Here is a 25,345-nt window from a genome sequence, read left to right as displayed (position 1 = left end):
TCTGCTGGGAAGGGGAGTTCCGTGATTGCTAGCAGTAGAAATCAGTGAGGACTCTCTGCTAAACTTGGTGGGGCGGAGGGCCAGTCGCCCTCCTGTGGAGCTAGCACACAGACTCACTTGCTGGTGAGCATTCACCTGGTCCCTGGTGGAGGGAGTGGCTCCGTGGGTGGGGGCCCAGGAGCCTGTGGGGAATGACTGAGCTGAGCACCTTTGGCGCGGGAGTTAGAGGTTTGGGGACCATTGTTCCGCCTGTGTAGAGCTTGCACACCGGTGGTATACAGGAGAGCGCCACTTTTTCAGGGTTAAGCCCACCCACAGAGGGTCAGGTTCGGGACTGCATTGGTCTAGGGGAATCGGCACAGGTGTGCGCATGTGCATGCACATGATGCCTGGGATCCCGGCTCTGCACACGGCTTCTGATCCATTGCTAGAGAGAGGCCTGAATGTCGGGCACGGTCCGGCTCCGAAAGGCTGCTGATTGAGACACGGGCTCGTGCTGCCTTGGGTCCCTGCTCTCCACACTCCGTGGGCAGAATTACCAGGGCAGTGCCTGACTGTCTGCTCTACCTGATCCACGGGCTGGGAGACAGAGACTGAGAGTTTTCCAGAGAGTGTTGGGCTGGGAGCTGCACGGTGGCGTGATCTGGCCCAGGCATTCGTGCCGACGTTTGTCCGGGCTGCTTGCCGGTGTAGGAACGTGCTGCTCTGACTTGGTGGTGCCCTGGGGACCTGCCCCGCCCACCTAGACCTGCACTATGGGGGCACTCTGGGATGTTGGTGCCTGGCCCCCACCTCCAAAGTCCACAGAGGGTTTTTGCAGGAGTCGACAGCCTGCAACAACCTGTGGGGATTTTTGGTGGTGAGCATGGCCCCAGAGCCCACAGCAGTCAACTGTGGGCAGCTCATAGGAAACTGTGAGCCTGAGAGGGAGGCCTACGCTGGGCCTTTGCCCTCCACACAGCTGATGCTGAGTCGCCAAGACATTCTCTATTGCTGAGCAAATGGCCTGCAGATTAAAGCGGGCACAGAGACCTTTTTTGTTTGTTCAGTTCTCTTCTTTCTTCCTTTTTTATCACCGTTTTTTTCTTTTTCTTTTTTATATGTTTCTTTTTTAATTTTTTCTTTCATCTTTTGTTCCATTTTATTCTTTTTCTTTCATCTGTTTTCTTGTTGTTGTTTCTGGGGGTTGTTTGTTTTGTTATTGCTTTGGTTACTGTTTTTCTGTCTTGTTCTGCTGTTTCTATCTCTTTATATATTTTTGTTTCTCCTTTCTGATAATTGTTTATCATGTTTCTGTGGGGGTGTATTTGTTTGCTGGTGTTGTTGGTTTGCCCTGCTTTGTTTTTGTTTTGCAACGTAGATATGGGCCCAGCACTGGCCCAGGAGCTGAGACGACACTGCATGTGTAGAAACCACTGACCACAGCCTTCAGACACCTGTAACACCACCTCGCCCGCCTACCGCTGCATTGCTAGGGGAACTCTGGGTGCCCGGCCCCACCCCCATAAACTGTGAAAAAGGTTTTCTACAATAGCAGAGCCCTGGAGTCATCTTGGTGGTGTTCGGTGACCCCCGATCTGCAACACAGCCACTCAGGAGCAGCTCTTGGGAATTGGCGAGCTTGAGGTGGAGGCTGGCGGTAGTGCCCTTGGGATGCTGTTCAAGGGGGTCACAGGCCTGGTATTGGTGTAAGATCTGAATCTGCATTAACGTCTTAAAAATCACCAATCAGGTCTCATAACTCACTTGAATTCCATCCTGCCCAGCTAGTGCCGCACCGCCGAGGGCACCCTCAACACCAGGTCAACCAGCCAGGCAAACGCTCCTAAAGAGCCTCTTTCAATAGTTGGGCTTTATGGGCAACTGACAAGTGGCAATAGGCCTATGGGGTCCTGGGCGTTTTGGTAAACTGCCTCGGGACCAATATTGGTGGCAGCCAGACTCAGTTCACAGAGAGACCACCCCCACATGACTCCAGGTCCAGCACGGGCAGCAGCAAACTGCATGCAGCTTTGAGGCACCTACCAGGTAGCCATGGGCTGGTAACAGACACAGCTGAAAAGTCGCTGAGTGGGAGCCCCACCCAAGAGACACCAGAACCAATACCCTCGGAGGCCAGCATCAGACCAAACCAGAGCCCTACCTGGTTGAACCTACAAACAATACTCTTAAAGGAAATTTTCCACAGGCACAAGAGCCCACAGGGGTCAAGCCTCCTCTGAGGAGGTCAACATCCACTCAGCCGCTCATACACTGTGAGCAAAGCTAATTCTCTCAGCTAATCAGCCGGAGCTCCCACCCTCTGACAAGCCAAAAGCAATTAAAAATGAACTTCAACAGTGACACCTCTGGAATACACGGGTCAGGAGAATAGGAAGACTGTACAATCCGAATATAAAGGACACATATTACATAAGACCATCCAGCAACAACTGAGAGACACAGGTGATCTACCTAATACATCGAAAGCAATCACGGAGCAACAGCCAGAATGAGGAAAGAAAGAAACATATCCCAAATAAAAGACCAGAAGAAACCTCTAGGAATGAAACAGAGGTATCCAACCTATCAGACAGAGTTTAGAACACTGATGAAAAGAATTTTTAAGAAACTTAGAACATAAAGAAGGATAGAGAAATCATAACTCAAATGAAGAACACACTTGAAGGAATCACCAGTAGATTAGATGAAGCAGAGGACTTGGATAAGCAATGTAGAAGACAAGATAACAGGAATTACCCAATTGGAATAACAAAAAGAAAAAAGAATAAAAAACAATGAAAATAGTTTAAGAGACCTGTGGGACAACATCAAGCACAACAACATTTGCATCATAGGGATACCAAAAGAAGAAGAGAAGGAGCAAGGGATCAAGAACATATCTGAAGAAATAATGACCGAAAACTTCCGTAGCCTGGTGAAGGAAATCGACATACAAGCCCAGGAATGTGCAGAGTTCCAAACAAGATGAAGCCAAACAGGCCCACACCAAGACACATTATAGTTAAAATGGCAAAGGTGAAATACAAAGAGAAAATCCTAAAGCAGCAAGAGAAAGATAGCAGGTTACATACAAGGAATGGCCAGCCTTCCGTTAGGGAGTCTGATCCCACCTCTGTGGGTGTGCACGTGACAACATGGACAGAGGGTACCGAAACTCGAGTCTGCTGCACTCACCTGCAGCTGGAGGCTCAGGGCCCTGTGCCTGACAGCTGAGGCATGGAGAGCACGACCCATGCGGGCCTGTCCCAGTCGCCGCCTCCACTCACTCCACCACACCCTGTCAAACAGCAAATGGAAGATGGAACCAGTCAGAAAAATGCCACTCGAAAAAGAGAAGGGTAATAAGAGTTGCGCCTCAGACCCTCAGCTCAGCTTGCATTCCTTCATGGTGCCATCACTAGACTGACATCTATTAGAGTCACTGCTGAACAGTACAATCAAGAAACAGTCCTACAACTGCCAATTAAGGGTTGAAAACTGATGGTTCCTAAGGTCAAATCCAGCCTTAGGCACTACAGACATACCCTGTTTGTCCTACACAGGTTTTTGGGAGTTTTTTTTAAAATATATGAATTATTGCCAACATTTAAAAAATCAGGAGTTCACAGAATAATCTCCGAAAAAATTGACTTAGATTTCCAGTCTTGATGGATCCCTTCTTCCCTTCCTACGGTCCTGGCCAGGTTTCATTCCAGTCTTGGTTTGTCTTCTGCTTATTTTCTAATTTGCTATAGGAAAATAGTAATAAGGAAATAAGAGTTGGCAACCTCTATTTCACAAAAACACTATTTTCCTGGTTACTCAAACCCACCAAAATCTCTTTCCTCCTAACCTAGGCCATGTTAGCTCCATCACTCAGTTAAAAGTCTCAAGCTATCTTTTTAAGCACTTAGGGAATTATAAGTTCTCTGAATGCAGCCCTAGTACCCAATATACCATGTTTCCCCGAAAATAAGACCGGGTCTTACATTAAATTTTGCTCCAAAAGACACATTACGGCTTATGTTCAGTGAATGTCATCTTGAAAAATCATGCTAGGGCTTATTTTCAGGTTAGGTCTTATTTTCGGGGAAATACAATAGTACCAGGAACATTTTAAGTCCTCAATAAATATACATTGAATAAATAAAAGTATATTAAAATTCCCCCATAGACTCTAGTAGAATTGCATACTTATTAAGAATTTTTAAATATATGCTGAATAAATTTTAGATAACTTCAAAACATTTTTTATTTTAAATAACTTACATGAGCTCAGGTAAGTTACTCAACCTTTCTGAGACTTGTATTATCTTAATCTATGCAATAACAGTACTTGTTTCATAGTTTATGGTAAGGATTAAATGAGATTTACTTTGCATTTAAAAAAAATCACAGAAACTTAATACAGGTTTTAGCATAAGAAGCAATCAGTGCTTCTTATGATTATGTGAAAACCTGATCTTGTAGTTGACCAAGTTTTCAATAAGTATTTATTAGTATCCATTATGTTCGAAACTGTTTTAAGGTGGGTTTTTATGCTGCTTTCCAGCAAGGCTGACGTAAAATGATAGCTGCTGATGTGTAGGGCAACTGAGCACACTCACCACAAAATTCTCCGCTGTCTAAACTCCAGGGCGCTGGTCTGCATCTGAAGTTTGGTTCTTCGAAAAACCACATAGATCAACCAGGACTTCCAGGCCTGTCGCATCTTTTGCTTTACATCTAGATGCACCAAAGAGATTTTCAAAAAGGGGTATGCAGAAACAGATACTCTGGGTTAGGATAAAAGTTCATGGGCTCTCTGTACTCATCCCTCCCTCCTTTGAATATCTAAATCCTCCAGCCTTCAAGTGCCCCCTGCTGGAAAAGTTGTGAAGCTCTACAAAATTAATAAGGATGTATGTGCAAGTGAAGGGTTATACAAGTGATAACATATTTACAAAGCATTTAAAGGAAAATCAATACACTGCACTGTTCAGAAATCCTTTCTTTTAAAAGCCCTTATTTTTTTAGACATACACTATGTGATATATACAGATGAAATGATGTGAATAACACAGGAAGCAGAGAAGAGAGTTGATATGTGTGTGTGTGTGTTGGTAATTGCTGAAGTTCGGTGGTGGGGGGTCTATGTGGAGGTTCATTATTCCATCTTTCAATTTCATAGATGTATAAAATTCTCCATAATATGAAGTTTAAAGAAGGATAAAAAATGTTATAAAACTTGCTATTTGAAATAATAATTGTGGTCCGGTCTGGTGGCTCAGGTGGTTGGAGCACCATGCTCCTCACGCCTACGTTGCCAGTTTGATTCCCACATGGGCCAGTGAGCTGCACCCTCTACAGCTAAGATTGTGAACAACGGCTCTCCCTGGAGCTGGGCTGCGTGAGCTGCTGTGGGCTGCTCTGTGCTGCCCCGTGCTGCCATGTGCTGCCAGGAGCAGCCAGCATGAGTGGCCGGCAGCCATCGTGAGTGGCCGTGGGCTGTCATCGGCTGCCGTGAGCTGCTGTGAGTGACTGGCAACCGACTGCCTCAGCCGGAGGGAGCGCATGGCTCATAGTACCAGCATGCCAGCATGCCACGGAGCTGTGTCCTACACAACTAGACTGAGAAACAATGGCTTGAACCAGAGTGGGTGGGGAGAGGCAGAAGAAGGGGCAAAAAAATAAAACTATCTTTGTTTGACAAACATGATTGTCTATGCAGGGATCAACAACAAAAAACCGAACTAATAAGCGATTCATTAGTAAGGTTTCGGGATGCAAGATACATACAGAAAAGTCAATTCTTTCCTATATAGCAGCAAAGAACAACTGATATTTGGAATTAAAAATACAATACCATTTACATTAGCACTCCCAAAAATGAAACATCCAGGTATAAAGATAACAAAACATGTACAAGATCTATATGAAAAAAACTGTAAAACTGTGATGAACAAAATCAAAGAACTAAATAAATACAGTCCATGTTCATGGATAGGAAGACCCAATAATGTCGAGGTATCATTTTTTCCCCAACTTGATCTATAGATACAATGCAATACCAATCAAAATCCCAGAATATTTTGTGGATATCAATAAACTGATGCTAAAGTTTATATGGAGGCAAAAGAACTAGAACAGCCAACACTAAAAGAGAACAAAGTTGGAAGACTGAGACTATCCAACTTCAAGACTTACTACAAAGTTATAGTAACCAAGACAGTGTGGTACTAGTGAAAGAATAAACAAATAGACCAATGGAACTGAGTACACAGTCCAGAAAAATACCTACATAAATATCGTCAACTTATCTTTGACAAAGAAAAAAAGGCAATACAATGGAGCAGTCTTTCAAAACAAGTGGTTGAAGAAGAATTGAACATCTGCATGTAAAAAACAGAGAGAGAGACACAGACTCTACACCCTTCAAAAACTTAACTCAAAATGGGTCACAGACCTCAGTGCAAAACACAAAACTATAATATTCCTAGACTATAACGTAGGAGAAAACACAGAGGACTTTGGGTAGGGTGATAACTTTCTAGATACAACACCAAAGGCACGATCCATGAAAGAAAAAATTGATAAGCTGAACTTCATTAAAATTAAAAACTTCTGCTCTGCAAAAGCTAATGTCAAAAGAATGAGAAGACAAGCCACAGACTGGGAGAAAAATAAAAGACACATGTGATAAAGAAGTACCCAAAATATAAAAAGAACTCTTAAAACTCAACGAACAACCTATTTAAAAAGGAGGCAAAAGACCTTAACAGATACCTCACTAAAGAAGATAAACAGGGCCGGCCCAGTGGCTCAGGCGATTAGAGGTCCATGCTCCTAACTACGAAGGCTGCCGGTTCGATTCCCACATGGGCCAGTGGGCTCTCAACCACAAGGTTGCTGGTTCAACTCCTCAAGTCCCGCAAGGGATGGTGGGTTCTGCCCTCTGCAACTAAGATTGAACATGGCACCTTGAGCTGAGCTGCCTCCCAGATGGCTCAGTTGGTTGGAGGGCAGGTTCTCAACCACAAGGTTGCCAGTTCAATTCCTCGACTCTCGCAAGGGATGGTGAGCTACGCCCCCTGCAACTAGTAACAGTGACTGGACCTGGAGCTGAGCTGCACCCTCCACAACTAAGACTGAAAGGACAACAACTTGAAGCTGAACAGTACCCTCCACGACTAAGACTGAAAGGACAACTTGACTTGGTAAAAGGTACGATTCCCACATGGGCCAGTGGGCTCTCAACTACAAGGTTGCAGGTTCGACTCCTCGAGTCCCACAAGGGATGGTGGGCTGCGCCCCCTGCAACTAGACCTGGAGCTGAGCTGCGCCCTCCACAACTAAGACTGAAAGGACAACAACAACTTGACTTGGAAAAAATTCCTAGAAGTACACACTGTTCCCCAATAAAGTCCTGTTTCCCTTCCCCAATAAAATTTTTTGGGAAAAAAAGATAAACAGATGGCATATAAACATGAAATGATGCTCCACACATCCTACGTCATCAGGGAAATAAAAATCAAAACAACAGTACCACTACATACCTATCAGAATGATCAAAATCTGGAACACTGACAATACCATATGCTGGCAAGGATATGGAACAACAGGAAGTCTCATTTATTGCTGACGGGAATGCAAAATAGTACAGCCATTTGGAAGGCAGTTTGGCGGTTTCTTACAAAACAAATTATGGTACTCTTACCATACGGGCCAGCAATCGCACTCCTTGGTATTTATACAAAGAAGTTAAAAACTACGTCCACATAAATACTTGCACATGGATATTTATAGCAGCTTTATTTATAACTGGACAAACCTGGAAGCAACCAATATGTCCTTCAGTAGGTGAATAAAGTGTGGTATATCCACACAATGGAATATTATTCAGTGCTAAAAATAAATGAGCTATCAAGCAACTGAAGATGTGGACGAAACTTAAGTGCATATTACAAAGTGAAAAAAATCCAATCTGAAAAGGCTACATACCATGATTCCAGCTATATGACATTCTGGAAAAGGGAAAACTATGGAGATAGAGAAAGATAAGTGGTTGCCAGGGGTTGGGTTTGGGGGAGGGGATGAAATAAGCAGGTGAAGCGCAGCGGAATTTTAGGGCAGTGAACGTACTCTGTATGATACCATGATGGATACGTGTCATTATATATGTGCCCAAACCCACAGAAAGTACAACACCAGGAGTGAACCCTAATGTAAATTATGGACTTTGGGTAGTTATGATGTATCAGTGTAGGCTCATCAATTGTTTAACAAATATACTACTCTGGTGGGGGCTAGTGCTAATGGGGGAGGCTATGCATGTGTGGGGGCAGAAGGTATATGGGCAGTCGCTGTTACCTTCTCCTCAATTTTGCTGTGAACCTAAAACTACTTGTACAAAATAAAGTCTCCTTTTTTATTCAATTACAGTTGACATACAATATTATATTAGTTATAGATAGGTGTACAACACAGTGATTAGACGTTTATATAACTTACAAAGTGATCACTCTGATAAATCTAGTACCCATCTGACACCATACAGAGTTATTACAATATTATTAACTATATTCCCTATGCCATACTTTACATCCATGACTATTTTGTAACTACAGATTTATACGTCTTAATCCCTTCCCCCTTCAAACATCACCCAACCTCCATCCCATGTGGCAACCATCAAATTAAATAAAGTTTTAACAAAGAAAAAAAAGTCAGTGTGGGCATTTATTTTCTTTCGACAGGCACTTCCTTTCCTTACCATGATTCTCGGCTTTCAAGTACTTGTTCCTTGTCTCCTGCTGCTGATGCACGAAGGTCTTCCAGGTCTGGAACATCAGATTGTACAAGTAATATCTGAGAAGCCAAAAAAGCAACAGGTATTACTTTAAAACAATTCTTAATCCGATACACCCAGTCTGCTCTGTACTCAGGAGAAATTAACATGGACACTTCTGATACAAAAAAGCCGTATCTATACCCTAAAATTCCATTTCTTACAATCTAAAATTCCATTTCTACAATCCTGGAGAAACCTACTGCCCTTGATAGAGAGTTGTTCTCCACACCTTAGTGTCATTGAAGGAAAAAAGGCTTTACGTCTGAGAATATCGTTACCTTCGTCACCCACAATCTGTGATGTTGGGAATGCCAGTCATATCTTAATCATCTTAATATCCACACTCCGTAAAGCATTACTTCTCTTTTGCACTAAAACATGACCAATGACACTTTCTCCTTTCTTTTCCTTCTTGATACATACGCTAGACACATTAAGACTGTCAGTCCCTTCATGTTTTCACTACACCATTTTCTAAGACTTGATTTCATACTCTACCACCTCATTAAAATTATTCAACATGTCCGTTTTTACCTGAAATGTATAAATCAGAACCCTTGCCCCAAAGAACCTAAATAAGTGATTATGATGAGTGAATACCATTTTCAATATACAATGTGTAAGATATATCGGACATGTTATTTTGTCCTACAATCAGTATAAATTAAAACAGCTTATGTTAAAGAATAGAATGTTCTCAGAATTAGAAATGATACAGAAGTGAAAGTCAGGCAGAAAACCCTACTCAAATCATTAGCAAGACCAACACACGATAGTTACTTGAATTAGAGAAGTGTCTCTGCATGTGTGCGCTCGTGGGCACATGTGCTTGGATATAGTTTAGTATTTTGATCTTGTTTACATTTGAAGAAAAACAGAAAATGATTCAGAACTTTTCTCACTTTGACCAGAAAAGTGCCAATAAGTAATTATTTGATAACCTGTATCATACGCTTAAAGTAACATAAATGAAATCTGACCTGTAGTGACAGTCGGCTCGAACACAGAGTTTCCACTCTCGATGAAAAACCCACCACTGTTCTTTCCATTCTTCAAAGACCTTCCGTAGTAATCTCTGCTCATAGCAAAACCTATGGCAATGAAAAAACCGAAGAGAGATACATGATGGTATTGGAGCTGGTATCTATTCCCAAATCAGTTTCATACTGCCACTGCTTTCTCATAGAAAAGTGTGGCTCATTATTTGATAATACCAAAATAGATTGAAAATACACATATTTAATTTTTTCAGATCAAAACCATAGAGTTGGGCCGGCCAGGTGGCTCAGGTGGTTGGAGCACCGCCGAGGTTGCCGGTTTGATGCCCACATGGGCCAGTGAGAGGTGCCCTCTACAGCTAAGATTGTGAACAACAGCTCCAGAGGTTGGCGTGAGCTGCTGTGTGCCGCCATGAGCAGCCAGCAGCCAGCATGGGCTACCGTGTGCTGCCATGAGCAGCCGGTGGCTAGCGTGAGTAGCTGAAAGCCAGTGTGAGTGGCTGGCAGCCATCGTGAGCGGCCGACAGCCGGCGAGAGCTGCCGTGAGCTGCTGTTAGCAGCCAACCAGCGACCAACTGCCTGGGTGGGTGGGGAGGGTTGGGGAACAAGGCTCATAATACCAGCATGAGCCAGGAAGTTGTCTGTGTCCTATACAACTAGACTGAGAAACAACGGCTTGAACTGGAGTGTAGGGGAGGAGGGCAGAAGGGGAGAAAAAACTAAAACAAAACCATAGAGCTACTTAAACTAGAAATGAGGCTTACAATTTTTATACTACATATCTTACCAATTAAAGATATTAAAATAAATATCTGACTTTTCAAATACTATCGAGTTGAGAATTATCATTCTCCATTTTTTTCATTCACCAGATATATATATTTCCCCTTCTTCCGCCTCCTCCCCCACTCCGGTTCAAGCCGTTGTTTCTCAGTCTAGTTGTGTAGGAAACAGCTCCCTGGCCCATGCTGGTGTTATGAGCCTTGCGCTCCCTCCCGGTTGAGGCCAGTCATCAGTCGTCAGTCGGCAGCACACAGCAGCTTACAACCTCCTGCTGCTCACAGCAGCCCAGCTCCAGGGAGAGCCGTTGTTCACATTCTTAGCTATAGAGGGCACAGCTCACTGGCCCATGTGGGAATCGAACCGGCGACCTCGGCCTTATGCGTATGATGCTCCAACCACCTGAGCCACCGAGCAGGCCCTAAAAATATTATTTGATTAGTAAAAAGTAGTAGCTTGCTTCTCGTTTACGTACACAAGTGATTAAAAGTTATAAAATAAGCAATGCCTAATGGTATTCCTAGTACATAACAGGAATAGAGCATATTAATAATAGTTTAACTGAAATCTGGCCAGGGGAGTTATAACAACAGCAAAGATAAGTAAGAGAAAATAAAGAGGAAAAAAAGGTAACAAGAAACCAGAAGAGCAGCAACATTGTCCATGCTAACAAGGCACTGTTAAGGTGATTCATAACTCAAGAACTCTGGTCCTGTCAATAACTTTGAATTTCTTTTCATGGTTCTGCAGGTTACTAACATGTACCTCCTTCTCACCCACTTAAAAACTTCACAAATAAAAATAACAAAAGAAATTGGCCTACAAAGATATACATATGGTAATTCACCTCACTATTAGTCATAACAATTAAATAAAGAAAGAAACATCACAAATCCCCATCAAAAGAAGATAGGTGGCGCCGGCCAGGTGGCTCAGGTGGTTGGAGCGTCATGCTCCAGCTGAGGTTGCCGGTTTGATTCCCACATTGGCCAGTGAGCTGCGCCCTCTACAGCTAAGATTGTGAACAACAGCTCTCCCTGGAGCTGGGCTGCTGTGAGCAGCCAGAGGTTGGCGTGAGTTGCCATGAGCTGCTGCAGGCTGCCATGGGCTGCTGTGTGCCGCCATGAGTGGCCGGTGGCCAGCATGAGTGGCCAGGAGCCAGGGTGTGCTACCGTGTGCTGCCTTGAGTGGCCGGAAGCCAGCGTGAGTGGCTGGCAGCCCAGCCAGCGAGAGCTGCCGTGAACTGCTGTGAGTGGCCGACCGACTGCCACAGCCAGCAGGGAGCGCAAGGCTCATAATACCAGCATGGGCCAGGGAGCCAACTGGACTGAGAAACAGCGGCTTGAACTGTAGTGGGGGGGGGGGGGCGGAAGAAAGGAGGTGGGGGGAAAAGAACAGGTTAAAGTCAGTAGATGCCATGCATTCACTTTTTTTTTTTTTTTCAATTGGGGCTGAGGAACTGGACTTTCTTGGGGAACAGTGTCTACTTCCGGGACTTTTTCCAAGTCAAGTTGTTGTCCTTTCAATCTTAGTTGTGGAGGGCACAGCTCAGCTCTAGGTCCAGTTGCCATTAGTTGCAGGGAGCACAGCCCACCATCCCTTGCGGGAGTCGAACTGGCAACCTTGTGGTTGAGAGGATGTGCTCCAACCAACTGAGCCATCCAGGAGCTCAGAAGCAGCTCAGCTCAAGGTGCCGTGTTCAATCTTAGCTGCGGGGGACATAGACCACCATCCCTTGTGGGAGTCGAGCTGGCAACCTTGTGGTTCAGAGCCTGCGCTCCAACCAACTGAGCCATCTGGCATTGGCCCATGTGGGAATCTAACCGGCAGCCTTCGGCGTTAGGAGCATGGAGCCCAACCGCTTGAGCCACCTGCCGCCCCATACAGTCTTTTTTATGAATGAAGTAGAGCTAAGGATACTGAAATGGAGAGATGCCCAAAAAAGTTGTTAGGTAAAAAATTAAGTTACCTCACAGTGTGTATAATATACCATTTTATAAAAATTATTTTTTTTGTATTTCCAGTACTGATGTTGGAATTATTAATACATACCAAATATATATATATATTTAAAAATGAATGTGTACACATATATATTTTTACATATATATGAACATATATGTGTGTACATATGTAAATGATTGTATTATATATATGAAAAGCCTGGAAAAGATCTCCAAAACACCAAACTATTACCAGTGGTTCTCTCTCTGAGTGGGATTATAAAAGACTGGTGTTTCCTACATTACGTAGTTCTGTCGTTTGAAAATATTTTTTAACAACAGCTCTGTTCATAATTTTTAAAAACATTTAATGGGAAAGAACTCTTTCTTCCATTTGCACATGTACTTCCTTCTACAATATAATATTTATCCATCTACTTCCTTCTCTTCCCAAAACTCTACTAAAATAACAGCAAATGCATTTCAAAAGGTGTAAGCCAACAAAGAGAATAGGAGCAATGATGATAGATAAGAGATGTCAACAAATTTTAGACAATGGAAAGTGGGCAGGTGTATGGCAACTGTATCAACAGATCAGAGAAAGCAGAGAAATAGGTGTCCTGTGGTGGAGAACTCAAGACACAACCAGCCAATGGCACAAACTCCGGAAAGGCAGAATGAAAAGCATCAGCAAGGGAGGAGTCCTGGGTGTAGATGAAATACAGAATTATCTGCAAGCCTGTGAGTCAGAAGCAATTTCACCCCTGGATCTTGTTATTCACCCAAGCAGAAACTCAGGTTTACCTCTGGAGAGGATTAACCAGAGGGCCACTGGCCAAGCTCTGGAGAGGGTGCTAAACAAGAGTCTACATACTGAACTTGCAGCCAAGCTTAAACAGCTGACACCCACTTCCACCCTACCCTAGAAAAAGTTTGGAGGATTCCTTTCCTCTGGGGAAAACTGATCAACCAAAGGGAAAAGGCCTGCAGATACCAGCAGCAGGAGGTTCCAGTGAAAGTGTCTGCTCTCTACTCAAAAGCCTAAAGTGAAGCCTTTGACTTACGTGTCCTAATGCGTACATATAAAAGCTTCTAAAATTAGCGTTTTGTGCCTAACTCAAATATAAACAGAGAATTAAAAGGATCTCTTGACATTTGAGGGAAGGTTTCAACATGAGACAATGACCGAGAGCACACTGAAAAAAAGAGCTCAAAAAAAAAAAAAACAAACAGGCAATATGGACAAAAATCTTAAAAACAAATCACTACGTTATTCTCAAAAAGACTGAGCTTCCAAGATGCTATTAAAAAAGAAAAGGAACATTCAGCGAACAAGAAATAGCTCTTGAATATGAAAAATAATGACCGCAGACATGAAAAAATATCTATAGACAGGTAAAACAAAAGTTCATTGGCATTGCAGGCTACAGTAAGGATTATGTCTTTTACTCTAAGCAGGATGGGAAGCCACCTGAGATCTGAGCAGACATGAGTGACATGACTTAGCTCAGGCTACCTGTTGAGAAGAGACTGACTAGGGGCAAGGCCAGAAGCAGATCTGTGAGGAGGTTCATGGACTCATTCATGGGAGAGATGATGGTTTGGACCAGGATGGTAGCAACTAGAGGTGCAGAAAAGAGGTTGGAGTCTGGATATACTCTGAAGGCTGAATCACCATAATTTTGGCATTTAAATTGGGTGTTGGCAAACAAGAGAAGTCAAGGATGACTCCCAGGTTTGAGTCGCAGGGAGTTTCCATTAACCAAGAGGGGAAGAATCAGCAGGGAGCTTTGTGGGGAAGATCCAGATTTCAGGTTTGGGCATATTAAGCTGTGACATCTATTAGACACACAGTGGAGCTGTCGTATATGGAGCTATCGTGTATGTAGCAGTCTGGCGTTCAAAGAAGAGGTCTGTGCTGGATGTATATATTTGGGAATCATCATCAGGTTTGATGAGATTGCCACGGTTGTGAGACACAGAAGCAGTGCAAAGATTTGGTGTAGGGTATTCAGAGGAGGAGGAACCAACAAAAGAGAGTTAGAAGAAGCAGTCAAAATGGAAGGAAAACCATGAGAGGTTGGAGACCTGCAAGTGGTGAGAAAGGGCTTTTTGAAGAAGGACGGATTATCTAACGCTTCTTGGTAGGTCAAGTAAGAGGAAGTTTAAGAGGTCACCACTGATTTCAGCAAATTTAGTGGCCTTAACAAAAACGGTTTGGGTGGAGTGCTAGAATCTAAAGCCTTGTGGGATGGATTTTAAAAAGACTCCAAGAAGATGTTTTAGAGACACTGAGTATGGCCAGGAGATTAGATGTAAAGGGGAACAAAGAGATGGAGAGCTAGCTGCAGGATGAAGAAAGGTCAAAGAGAATTTTTTTTTTCTGGATGGGAAAAATAACTGCATTATATGCTGGTGCAAATGACCCAGTATAGAGGGGGAAATCAATGATGCAGAATAGCCAAAAAAAACCAAACTGCTAGGGTGATGGTCTTGAGTAGACACAAGAGGAATATAATACAAAAATCAAGGATTTTGCCACAGATGACAACTTGGATAGTTCATCTGCCTAACAGTAGGGAAAGCAGGCTACACGGTGACAGATGCTGGCACTGGGTAGATGTAGTGGAGAGAGCTTGTGGAAGGCTCTTCTGCTGCTTCTGTTTTCTCAAGAAAACAGGAAAGAAAGCTATTAGCTAAGAATGAGGAAGAAATATTGATGAATTTATACCATAAATGGACATGACCGTTTTATCTACTTCCCAAATTAGCCAAAAATTTTGTTCAGATCTTTTCTGCAGAGAAAAATAGGTGACGACCTCATATTTAAGACTGCCTTATATATGGACACATACTGTATTATTTTTGCCCTCCTAATTCAAGGGTAACTTTGGTTTAGTTTATTAATGATAAAGCAACTCCAGTTTATAAAAATTACGATTTTCTCCAAGAACATAAAGGCATTATTCTAGTTTCTGGTATGATATCATTCATTCCCCACTAATATTCCTAAAAGTGAGAAATAAATAATTCAGTATGGAAAAAGACCAAAAAAAAATAAAACCAAAAACCCACAGATCAATATGCCCAACCCTCCCCAAAGTAACTAGCCACCTGATTTTTTAAAAAAAAGGGCCGACCCGGTGGCTCAGGCGGTTCGAGCTCCGTGCTCCTAACTCCAAAGGCTGCCGGTACGATCCCCACATGGGCCAGTGAGCTCTCAACCACAAGATTGCCAGTTCGATTCCTCACTCCCTCAAGGGATGGTGGGCTTCGCCCCCTGCAACTAAGATTGCTGTGCTCCCGGATGGCTCAGTTGGTTGGAGCACATCCTCTCAACCACAAGGTTGCCGGTTCGACTCCCGCAAGGGATGGTGGGCTGCGCCCCCTGCAACTAGCAACTGACAACTAGCAACGGCAACTGGACCTGGAGCTGAGCTGCGTCCTCCACAACTAAGACTGAAAGGACAACAACCTGAAGCTGAATGGCACCCTCCATAACTAAGATTGAAAGGACAACAACTTGACTTGGAAAAAAGTCCTGGAAGTACACACTGTTCCCCAATAAAGTCCTGTTCCCCTTCCCCCAAAAAAATTAAAAAGAAAGACCGCAAGTTGAAAACAACCACCCCATCACAAATTTCTAAGGAAACACAGTATCAGACTTCTAATTCTGGTAGATGCTAAGAGAGCAAATATTCTCCTCTCACATTTTACAATTTGAGAAACTGAGGCCCAGGGCCGTAACTTATCCTTAGATCAAACAATTAGCTAGGGTCTGGGTTAGAACCAAAACTCGGGTCTCTTAAACTCCAGTCCAGTATTCTTTCCCCTATACCCTGCCACAACTCCAGAGGAAAGAAAGTAAAGAGAGAAAGTAAAGCAATGTGGCAGACACCGGTCACTGGCTAACCCACTGGAAACACCTATTGCCAAGCCTCTGCTTCCACATGGGCATCCGTGACAGAGGCTAGAAAGGTTTTTTCCTAGCCTCCTCTGTAGCTAAAGGAGGCCAGTGAATAGCTCTGGCCAATGAGACAGAAGCAGAATGCAGCTGGGGGTTTCTGGTAAAGTTTTGTTTTCCTGATAAAGAGACAAAGAGAGCTGACACCACCCTTCCCCCTTCTTCCTGTGTAAAGCTAGAACAGTCATCTTGCAACTGTGGTGTCATCTCTGAGGACAAAGGGCCAATATGCTAAGGACAGGGAACTAGGTTGGTATAAAGGTAATTGCAGTTTTTGCAACTGTTACTTTTAAACTGCAATTAATTTTGCACCAACCTAATAGAAAGGTATTAGAAGCCTGAGTTTTTGATGGCATCACTGAACAGCTGAACCGATACCAACCTCTAGACTGCTTCTGAGAAAAAGCAAATCCAAGTTTGTTTAAGCCACTGTCAAGACTTTCTCTTAGTCATTTCTAACTAATACAATCAGCATTTCTCAACTACTTGGAATATAAATAGGTATTATTTGAAAAGAAGTTTCCAGTTAAATATGGGTCACATGTAAGTTAAATAAAATTAAATAAGAAAAGGATTTGGGGAAAAGAGGAAGCAGCAGCATAATTTTTCAATCTCTGAATCCGCATAAAACACACCAGGCAGCCATGTAGCAAAACCAAAAACTCATGTATCAATTACAACAAAACTAGGTCACAAGATAGGCCCATGAATCCAAAATGCAAGCATGTGAGGACAAACAACCCACAGTCAAAAGACCTGCATGGTATGAACATTTGTACATAAGAAGGAGCAATGAGGTGGTACCTGTGGAACGTGAGAACATGAGATTCCCCAAGACAGCCAGTAAGTAGTCACTGGAAAGTCCAGAGGCCCAATTTGAGACCTGGAGCTGAAACTGAGGGTTTTGTCTTTTTCACTACCAGGGCTCACATAAAAAGAATTGAAACAGCTGGAGTAATCCAGCCCTAGAGTCTCAAAACTGATCTGTCAAGTTCCCTTTGAGGAAAGGGCTTCATACTGAGAAGAAACTGTTGGGAATAGAATAGAAATTGAGCAGAAGAGACACCTGAAACTAATATTGCATGCCAATTGTAATTGAAAAATTTTTTTAAAAAGGGGGCAGCCAGTTGGCTTCGTGGTTAGAGCGCAGTGCTCATAACACCAAGGTCGCCGGTTCGATTCCCACATGGGCCAGTGAGTGCGCCCTCCACAACTAGATTGAAAACAACGGCTTGAGATTGGAGCTGAGCCGCAGGTGGGCGAATAGTTTTTGCTCAGTGGTTGGAGCGCTGTGCTCATAACACCAAGGTCCCCGGTTTAATTCCCACATGGGCCAGTGAGCTGTGACCTCCACAACTAGATTGAAAACAATGACTTGACTTGGAGGTGATGGTCATGGAAAAACACACTGTTCCCCAATAAAAATTTAAATAAATAAATAATTAAAGAAAGAAAAATTTAAAAAATGAAAGAAACTGAGCAGGAGAGGGAATAGAGACAAGCAAAGAAAGGGTCAGACCAAGAATGGTAGAGGACGATGTCGTGCAGGGTGTCATGTGGGGTCTCTGGTCCCGCTCCCCTCATAAGAACGCAGGACACGGTAAGGCCAAAAAGGAACACCCACGGAGCCATAGATAGGGGAATCAAACCAATATATTCTCGCTGGCGGCTGGGCTGGAGACACAGGAAGCAGGATCTACATAATCTGCCTAACAGCAGTCCGTGCTTGCCAGCCACCATCTTCTTGCTAGCCCCCATTCTTTCTGCTAGCGTAGCCACAGCCGTTATATTAGTGGCCAATGGCCTACGGGTTACAGCTGACGGCCAACTAGCCACAGCTGCTGGCCATCTGATCACAGTTGATGGCCATTTACTACCCGAGCCAGCACCTTTCTATGTGAGGCCGAGAGCCTGGAAACTGTTTTTTGGGGCTTTGTCCCCACACTCCACCCCTACAGGGTCTCGCCTCACAATCTACGCGACAAGTGTCTTCCGCGAGGGTCTCTATGCGAGGAGCCTGGAGGTGAATGGAATATCCTGGACACAGCCAGGCTCTCTGAGCACAGCCAGGGTTTCTCAGGGCACCACCAGTTCTCCTGGGCACAGCCAGACATTCTGGGCTTCTTAGGGTACCACCTGTTTCCCCGGGCACAGCCAGGTTTTCTCAGGGCACTGCCACTCTCTCTGGACACAGCCAAACTTCCTGGACTCAGCCAGGGCCTCTCAGGGCACTGCCACTCTCTCTGGGCACAGCCAGACTTCCTGGACTCAGCCAGGGCCTCTCAGGGCACTGCCACTCTCTCTGGGCACAGCCAGACTTCCTAGACTGAGCCAGGGCCTCTCAGGGCACTGCCACTCTCTCTGGGCACAGCCAGACTTCCTGGGCTTCTTAGGGTACCACCTGTTTCCCCGGGCACAGCCAGGTTTTCTCAGGGCACCACCACAGTACTTCTGGGCACAGCCAGACTTCCTGGGCTTCTTAGGGTACCACCAGTCTCCCCGGGCACAGCCAGAGTTTCTCAGGGCACTGCCACTCTCTCTGGACACAGCCAGACTTCCTGGACTCAGCCAGGGCTCTCAGGGCACTGCCACTCTCTCTGGGCACAGCCAGACTTCCTGGACTCAGCCAGGGCTCTCAGGGCACTGCCACTCTCTCTGGGCACAGCCAGACTTCCTGGACTCAGCCAGGGCTCTCAGGGCACTGCCACTCTCTCTGGGCACAGCCAGACTTCCTGGACACAGCCAGGGCTCTCAGGGCACTGCCACTCTCTCTGGGCACAGCCAGACTTCCTGGACACAGCCAGGGCTCTCAGGGCACTGCCACTCTCTCTGGGCACAGCCAGACTTCCTGGACACAGCCAGGGCTCTCAGGGCACTGCCACTCTCTCTGGGCACAGCCAGACTTCCTGGACACAGCCAGGGCTCTCAGGGCACTGCCACTCTCTCTGGGCACAGCCAGACTTCCTGGACTCAGCCAGGGCTCTCAGGGCACTGCCACTCTCTCTGGGCACAGCCAGACTTCCTGGACTCAGCCAGGGCTCTCAGGGCACTGCCACTCTCTCTGGGCACAGCCAGACTTCCTGGACACAGCCAGGGCTCTCAGGGCACTGCCACTCTCTCTCTGGGCCTCTCGGGTACTGTGCTGGAACAACAGCGGCTCACATCAAGGTGCTTACATATTCTCAATGGCGGCCAGTCAAGACACAAAAGCAAACATCCGCCAGTCCCACTACATGGTGGTATGTTCCCAAACAGTCAAGCGTCCATTAAATTAGGGATGGAAGACAATTCCCCATAGTCCATAGTCATTCGCCAGGGCTGTCCTGGGGGTGAGGGATGACCTTAACCTCACCCTCTTGTCCCACGGAGGACTCAGCATGCATTTCCTCCTGGGACAAGTCCGGCATCCAGGCTGCCTCAGCAAGCACTTCCCAGCCCACAGGGTGGCAACAACCTTCGCTTTCTCCGCTTTCTCCGGCCTCTGCTGGTTGGGGAACCATCCACGTCTTTCCAGCCCTCCACGGGAATCGAGCTCTCCACGGGAATCGAGCTCTCCGGCAGCTGCTCCTCCCGGCCTTCCCCTTCCTCAGACCGAGCTTTCACAAGCACAAACCGCTCCACTGCCCTTCGGAAAGCTTTGGCCAGCACCGTGTCCTGCCGACTATGCCATGCGTCACGCAGGGGACCCTGCTCGCTGCGCCATTTGTCACGCAGGGCGTCCGGCGGGGTCTCTTCTCCCGCTCCCCTCATAAGAACGCAGGACATGGTGAGGCCAAAAAGGAACACCCACGGAGCCATAGAAAGGGGAGTCAAACCAATATATTCTCGCTGGCGGCTGGGCTGGAGACACAGGAAGCAGGATCTACATAATCTGCCTAACAGCAGTCCGCACTTGCCAGCCACCATCTTCTTGCTAGCCCCCATTCCTTTCTGCTAGCGTAGCCACAGCCGTTATATTAGTGGCCAATGGCCTACGGGTTACAGCTGACAGCCAACTAGCCACAGCTGCTGGCCATCTGATCACAGTTGATGGCCATTTACTACCCGAGCCAGCACCTTTCTATGTGAGGCCGAGAGCCTGGAAACTGTTTTTTGGGGCTTTGTCCCCACAGACAAGAACCAGGATATCCTCTAGAAGCAGCCACCCTATTTGTGAACACTACATAAATGACATAAGAAGGAAAGCTTAACCGAAACTCGCCTCTAAAAGTTCAGAAAAATTAATTTCACATAAAAAATGAGCAACAGTGGCCGGCCCAGTGGCTCAGGTGGTTGGAGCTCCATGCTCCTAACTCCAAAGGCTGCCAGTTCGATTCCCATATGGGCCAGTGGGCTCTCAACCACAAGGTTGCCAGTTTAACTCCTCGAGTCCCGCAAGGGATGGTGGGCTGCACCCCCTGCAACTAGCAACGGCAATTGGACCTGGAGCTGAGCTGCGCCCTCCACAACTAAGACTGAAAGGACAACAACTTGAAGCTGAATGGCACTCTCCACAACTAAGATTGAAAGGACAACAACTTGACTTGGAAAAAAAAGTCCTGGAAGTACACACTATTCTCCAATAAAGTCCTGTTCCCCTTCCCCAATAAAAAAAAAATCTTTTTTTTTAAAAAAGGACCAATTAACATTAGACTTCAACAAATTAAAGATACACAGTAGTCGCCCCTTATTCGCAGGAGATACATTTCAAAACCCCCAGTGGATCCCTAAACCACAGAATGTTAAATCCCAAATATATTGTTTTTTCCTATACTTACATAGGTATGATAAAGTTTAATTTATAAATTAGGTATAGTAAGAGATTAACAACAATAATAGAATAAAACTATAATATACTGTAATAAATGTTATGTGAATGTAGTCTCTCTCAGCAAACTAACACTAATTGGTTCTTCCTTCTTCGCAATTTCATGGATAGAAGATTCTTACTGCAGTTCTTGGCAACCTCAGCATATGATTTTTTTTTCTTTTCTTTTAAGTTGAGAACTTTCACCTTTTCACTTGAAGGAAGTACTTTATGGCTTCTCTTAGGCATATCTGAATTGCCAGCATCACTACTCTCGCACTTTGGGGCCATTATAAAGTAAATTAAAGGTTACTTGAACACAAGCATTGTGATACCACAACAATTGATCTGATAACTGAGACGGCTACTAAGTGACTAACAGGGCAGGTAGCGCATGGATGCTCTGGGATGATTCATGGCCCTGGTGAGACAGAGTGGGATGGTGTGAGATTTCATCACAATACTCAGAAGGATAAGCATTTAAAAACTTATGAATTGTTTATTTCTGGAATTTTCCATTGAATATTTTTGTACCATGATTAACCACGGTATAATCTGCAAAAAGCAAAATCACACATTAGGGGACTACTGTATATTATATTCTTTAGGGAAGTCTGTAAAAGTAGTAGAGTATATAACTTCTAAGCTAACTGGGGAAAAATAAATACTCAATTCAATTAAAAAAAAGAGAGAGACTTCCAATAAATGGCAAACTAGGAAATTCAGATCAATTCTCCAACTGAGAACAAGAAAAGAAGCACAAAAAACACAGGCCAAATTTGTTTCAGAGACCGTGAATGAAATGTTCCAGATTAGGAAAGCTGGACTCAGAAAAACAAAACAGGAAAGGTTGTGGTAAAGGGGAGAGGAAAGGGGCTGAGAAACCTTAACATCTCAGTTTTTAAAATACATTCTCAATAGTTGCCAATTCTCCGTCTGAAGCATACCCTACACTGGCCCCTTCTCTCCACCCCACTACATCCTGCACAGTGTCCTGGACCCCCGGGGCTCTTCCTTACAGTCCACTCTGGGCACCGTAGCTAAAACTATCAACCAAAACCTGAAGTAGTGGGTGGTGGCTTGTACAAAGTGAAGCTATGGCAGAGGGACTTGATTATCTTGACTAAAATGTCATTCCCATTGCCAATGCCAACTTTTTCCCCAGGTTCTGGCCTAGATCATATCAATTTGTCCTTCTTGCCAGTGTGCTGAAAAAGCTCCTTTACTTCTTCTGGGCAAATACTTTTTTCCCCAGAGGACCTTAGGTGTCCTGGTTTACTTACCATTCCTTCATACACTCAATCAGTCAAACTAATGTATTAAATTACCATTATGTTATATGCCTGCCAGAGGCAGGGAGAGGTGCAGGGGAGGAATGGCATACATGCCATTATAAAGGTTATATAAGGGCCTAATACAAAACAAAAACCCAGAATGAACTCCGCAGTTTTGTGTTCTGAGCTAATACTACCTGGCTTTAGAGGGAAATACTCTTCCAAAAGTCTTTCGAATCCACAAGTATAAGAACTTTCTGGCCACACATCTGAAAGAAGGAAAGAAAGGACACACACATTTTAAAACTCCATTTGGCTTATGTCATCAGCTTTCAAGAAAGGAGAAGGAAACTTTAAGGTCCCAGGGGGAGAGATGCTAGTATGAGTCAAAAGGTGAATCACAGCTAATCTTGCATCAAACAGAGCATAGGATGGGAAAGATGTCGCAAGTTAAAATCAAGCAATTATTTTTTTTTAAAATATTTTCAGTATCAAGTATTTTGTAAAGGAAGACTGCAGAATTGAGGAAAAGGAAGTACATGATAATGCTTTTGTTCATATTATTCTTCCTGCCTAAAATGCCTGGCAAATGCCCAGTTACCCATCAATTCTCATCTCCAATGCTTGCTCCTATGTGAAGCCTTCCTGGACCTTCCCCAACCCTAACAGAGTGAGTAGCTTTGTACTCTCACCACTCTGTTCCAACCCCCGGTGCAACATTATGACACCAAATCACAGCTATGGGCTCACAGGGTGCCTGCTGTTCCGTCTGCACTGTGAGCCCGAGAGCAAGGACCGTATCTTACAGTATCCCCAGTACTTAGCACAGTCCTGGTACACACAAAAACGTTGGCTTGTCTTGGCCTGTTAATCTCTAGGTTTGACTTAGATAGCTCTTCTTCCTCCTGCCCTTTATCTGGCTTATCCTTACATTATCCTTCAGGACTTTGCTTAAACTCTGTTTCCTCCAGAAAATCACTGCTGGCTACACTAGCGTGGCTGTCCTTGCCACATGGGCCCGTGGTACCACATTTTCTCCTTTCATTGCACTTATCATACTTTGTTGTTGTGGCTTGTTTAGCAGTCTGTCAAGCCTACCTGATTTTAAGCTTTCATGAGGTCGTGGACCAGGAATGTCTTATTCACCTGTATGCTCAGTACCTAGCAGAACACCTGGCCAAGCAGGTACATGATAAATTTTGTTGAATGCATAAATGGATGCCTTTGATAGACCTAATCAAGAGTAAGAAAAAAAATAACTTTTCTTGGACCATGTTTAGACTTTTTCTGGAAGAATCTTTATAGCTACACATTATGGGGTACAACTAGAGAACACGAATGAAAACACTCAATGACAGATTTTGTCTGCAGAGTCCTAAATATCCTTTTCTTCTAAACTTTCTGCCATAAAGAGCAGTTACCAAGGTATCCAATTATCCAAATAGCTGAGATAGGAGACTAAGAATCATCCCCTCAGTTTAACCAAGAAGGGAGAACAATGGAAACGTCACTGCAGGCATGCGACCACTTGCAAGCTCACCTGATGTGCAATTCTCTTAACCGACCCCTTTGGGTCCGAGCATGTGAGGCACGATACTGCACAGGATGACCAGCATGAGGTATCTCACTCCGGATTCCAGAGAAGGCAGAAGACTTCTTCTTGGACAGTATCTTTGGAGAATAAAGTTTCTTAACTGCACCATCCCTAAAAGACCTTAAATTTGAGGAGGAAGGGGGAAAGGACAGAATCAAATCTCTGCATATGATGCAAATACCTTTTAACATACAAGCAAAATTGAACAGATAAGCTCATTGAGACAGTCTGATTAATAACTATGCTTCAAAAACAATAAGCAGCCCAATCTCTCACAGAAATACCTGCCAGCCACAGGAGGTGGGCACTGCTGAGTCGGCTGTAGGCAGGCACTACAGAGCTAATGGGTACCCGGGAGTCATTAGTCCTGACATTTTAATGTGTTATTTTAAAGGTGATCGTTTACAAATTAGAAACAGATTCCTTTACATAAAAAACAATTAGGAATGATTTTCAGATAGTGACTTTTATATCAATATGAAACCACGTACTTTTACTAAACACTAAATTTCTGATTTTTAATCCCATTTAGAAACATTATTGGGATGAACTCATGATTCTAAAAAAATGTATGGCAGAGCTTTGCCTGCAGGAAATACCTAGAAGCAGTGCCATCCCATTAGCAGTGAGCACACCTAGGGCTTAAATATTGTTTATAAAGTACCATTCCCGACTAAAAAGAACCAGGGCTCCTTGGAGATACAGCTGATTTTTCAGGTCTGGAACAAGGAAAACACAAGATGAGCCTGGAATATCTTTTTGGGTCAGAAAATAAAGAAGTGTTCAAGAATGATGGGGGTATGTCAAAAGAACACAGGAGCCAGCTTGAAAGGGCTCTTACTGGCCAAATCTGGGACAATTTTAACTGTAATAGATGAAAACCCACTGAATAAAATAAGAATCCATAAATCCATACTGATATAAATACAAACTTACATATATGTATCATGTGGGAGAATGGAAAGCTCTACTTTGCAGTAGAATGCCAATTAAACTTACCGTGTTTCCCCGAAAATAAGACCTAGCTGGACAATCAGCTCTAATGCATCTTTTGGAGCAAAAATTAATATAAGACCCAGTTTTATCTTACATTATATTATATTAGACCCGGTCTGATCTTATATAAGACCAGGTCTTATATTATAGTAAAATAAGACTGGTTCTTATATTAATTTTTGCTCCAAAAGACGCATT

The 25,345-nt window shown here is 44.2% G+C and overlaps 1 protein-coding gene across 6 annotated transcripts in view; it reads right to left on the bottom strand.

The window, feature by feature from the left end:
* The window catches only part of SFI1 (SFI1 centrin binding protein), a gene marked incomplete at its 3' end in the record, with an annotated part of 76,539 nt that overhangs the window by 39,513 nt on the left and 11,681 nt on the right, over positions 1-25,345 (bottom strand). For 3 of the 6 annotated variants that reach the window (XR_013992445.1, XM_081036509.1, XM_081036511.1), the window contains exons 3-8: positions 24,098-24,271; positions 22,755-22,826; positions 9,793-9,903; positions 8,735-8,829; positions 4,590-4,707; positions 3,178-3,280 (exon numbers count right to left, since the gene is read on the bottom strand). Coding sequence is in view for 4 of the 6 variants with exons in the window: in XM_081036509.1 (XP_080892635.1) it covers positions 3,178-3,280; positions 4,590-4,707; positions 8,735-8,829; positions 9,793-9,903; positions 22,755-22,826; positions 24,098-24,271 (673 nt within the window). The remainder of the gene's footprint in view (positions 1-3,177; positions 3,281-4,589; positions 4,708-8,734; positions 8,830-9,792; positions 9,904-22,754; positions 22,827-24,097; positions 24,272-25,345) is intronic. The other 3 variants (XR_013992446.1, XM_081036510.1, XM_081036512.1) reach the window with 1 other exon arrangement.

Source organism: Rhinolophus hipposideros (assembly GCF_964194185.1).
Source record: "Rhinolophus hipposideros genome assembly, chromosome: 24".
Lineage (NCBI taxonomy): Eukaryota > Metazoa > Chordata > Mammalia > Chiroptera > Rhinolophidae > Rhinolophus > Rhinolophus hipposideros.
The sequence above is the reverse complement of the archived record's forward strand: the minus strand, read 5'-3'. Positions and strand labels throughout refer to the sequence as shown.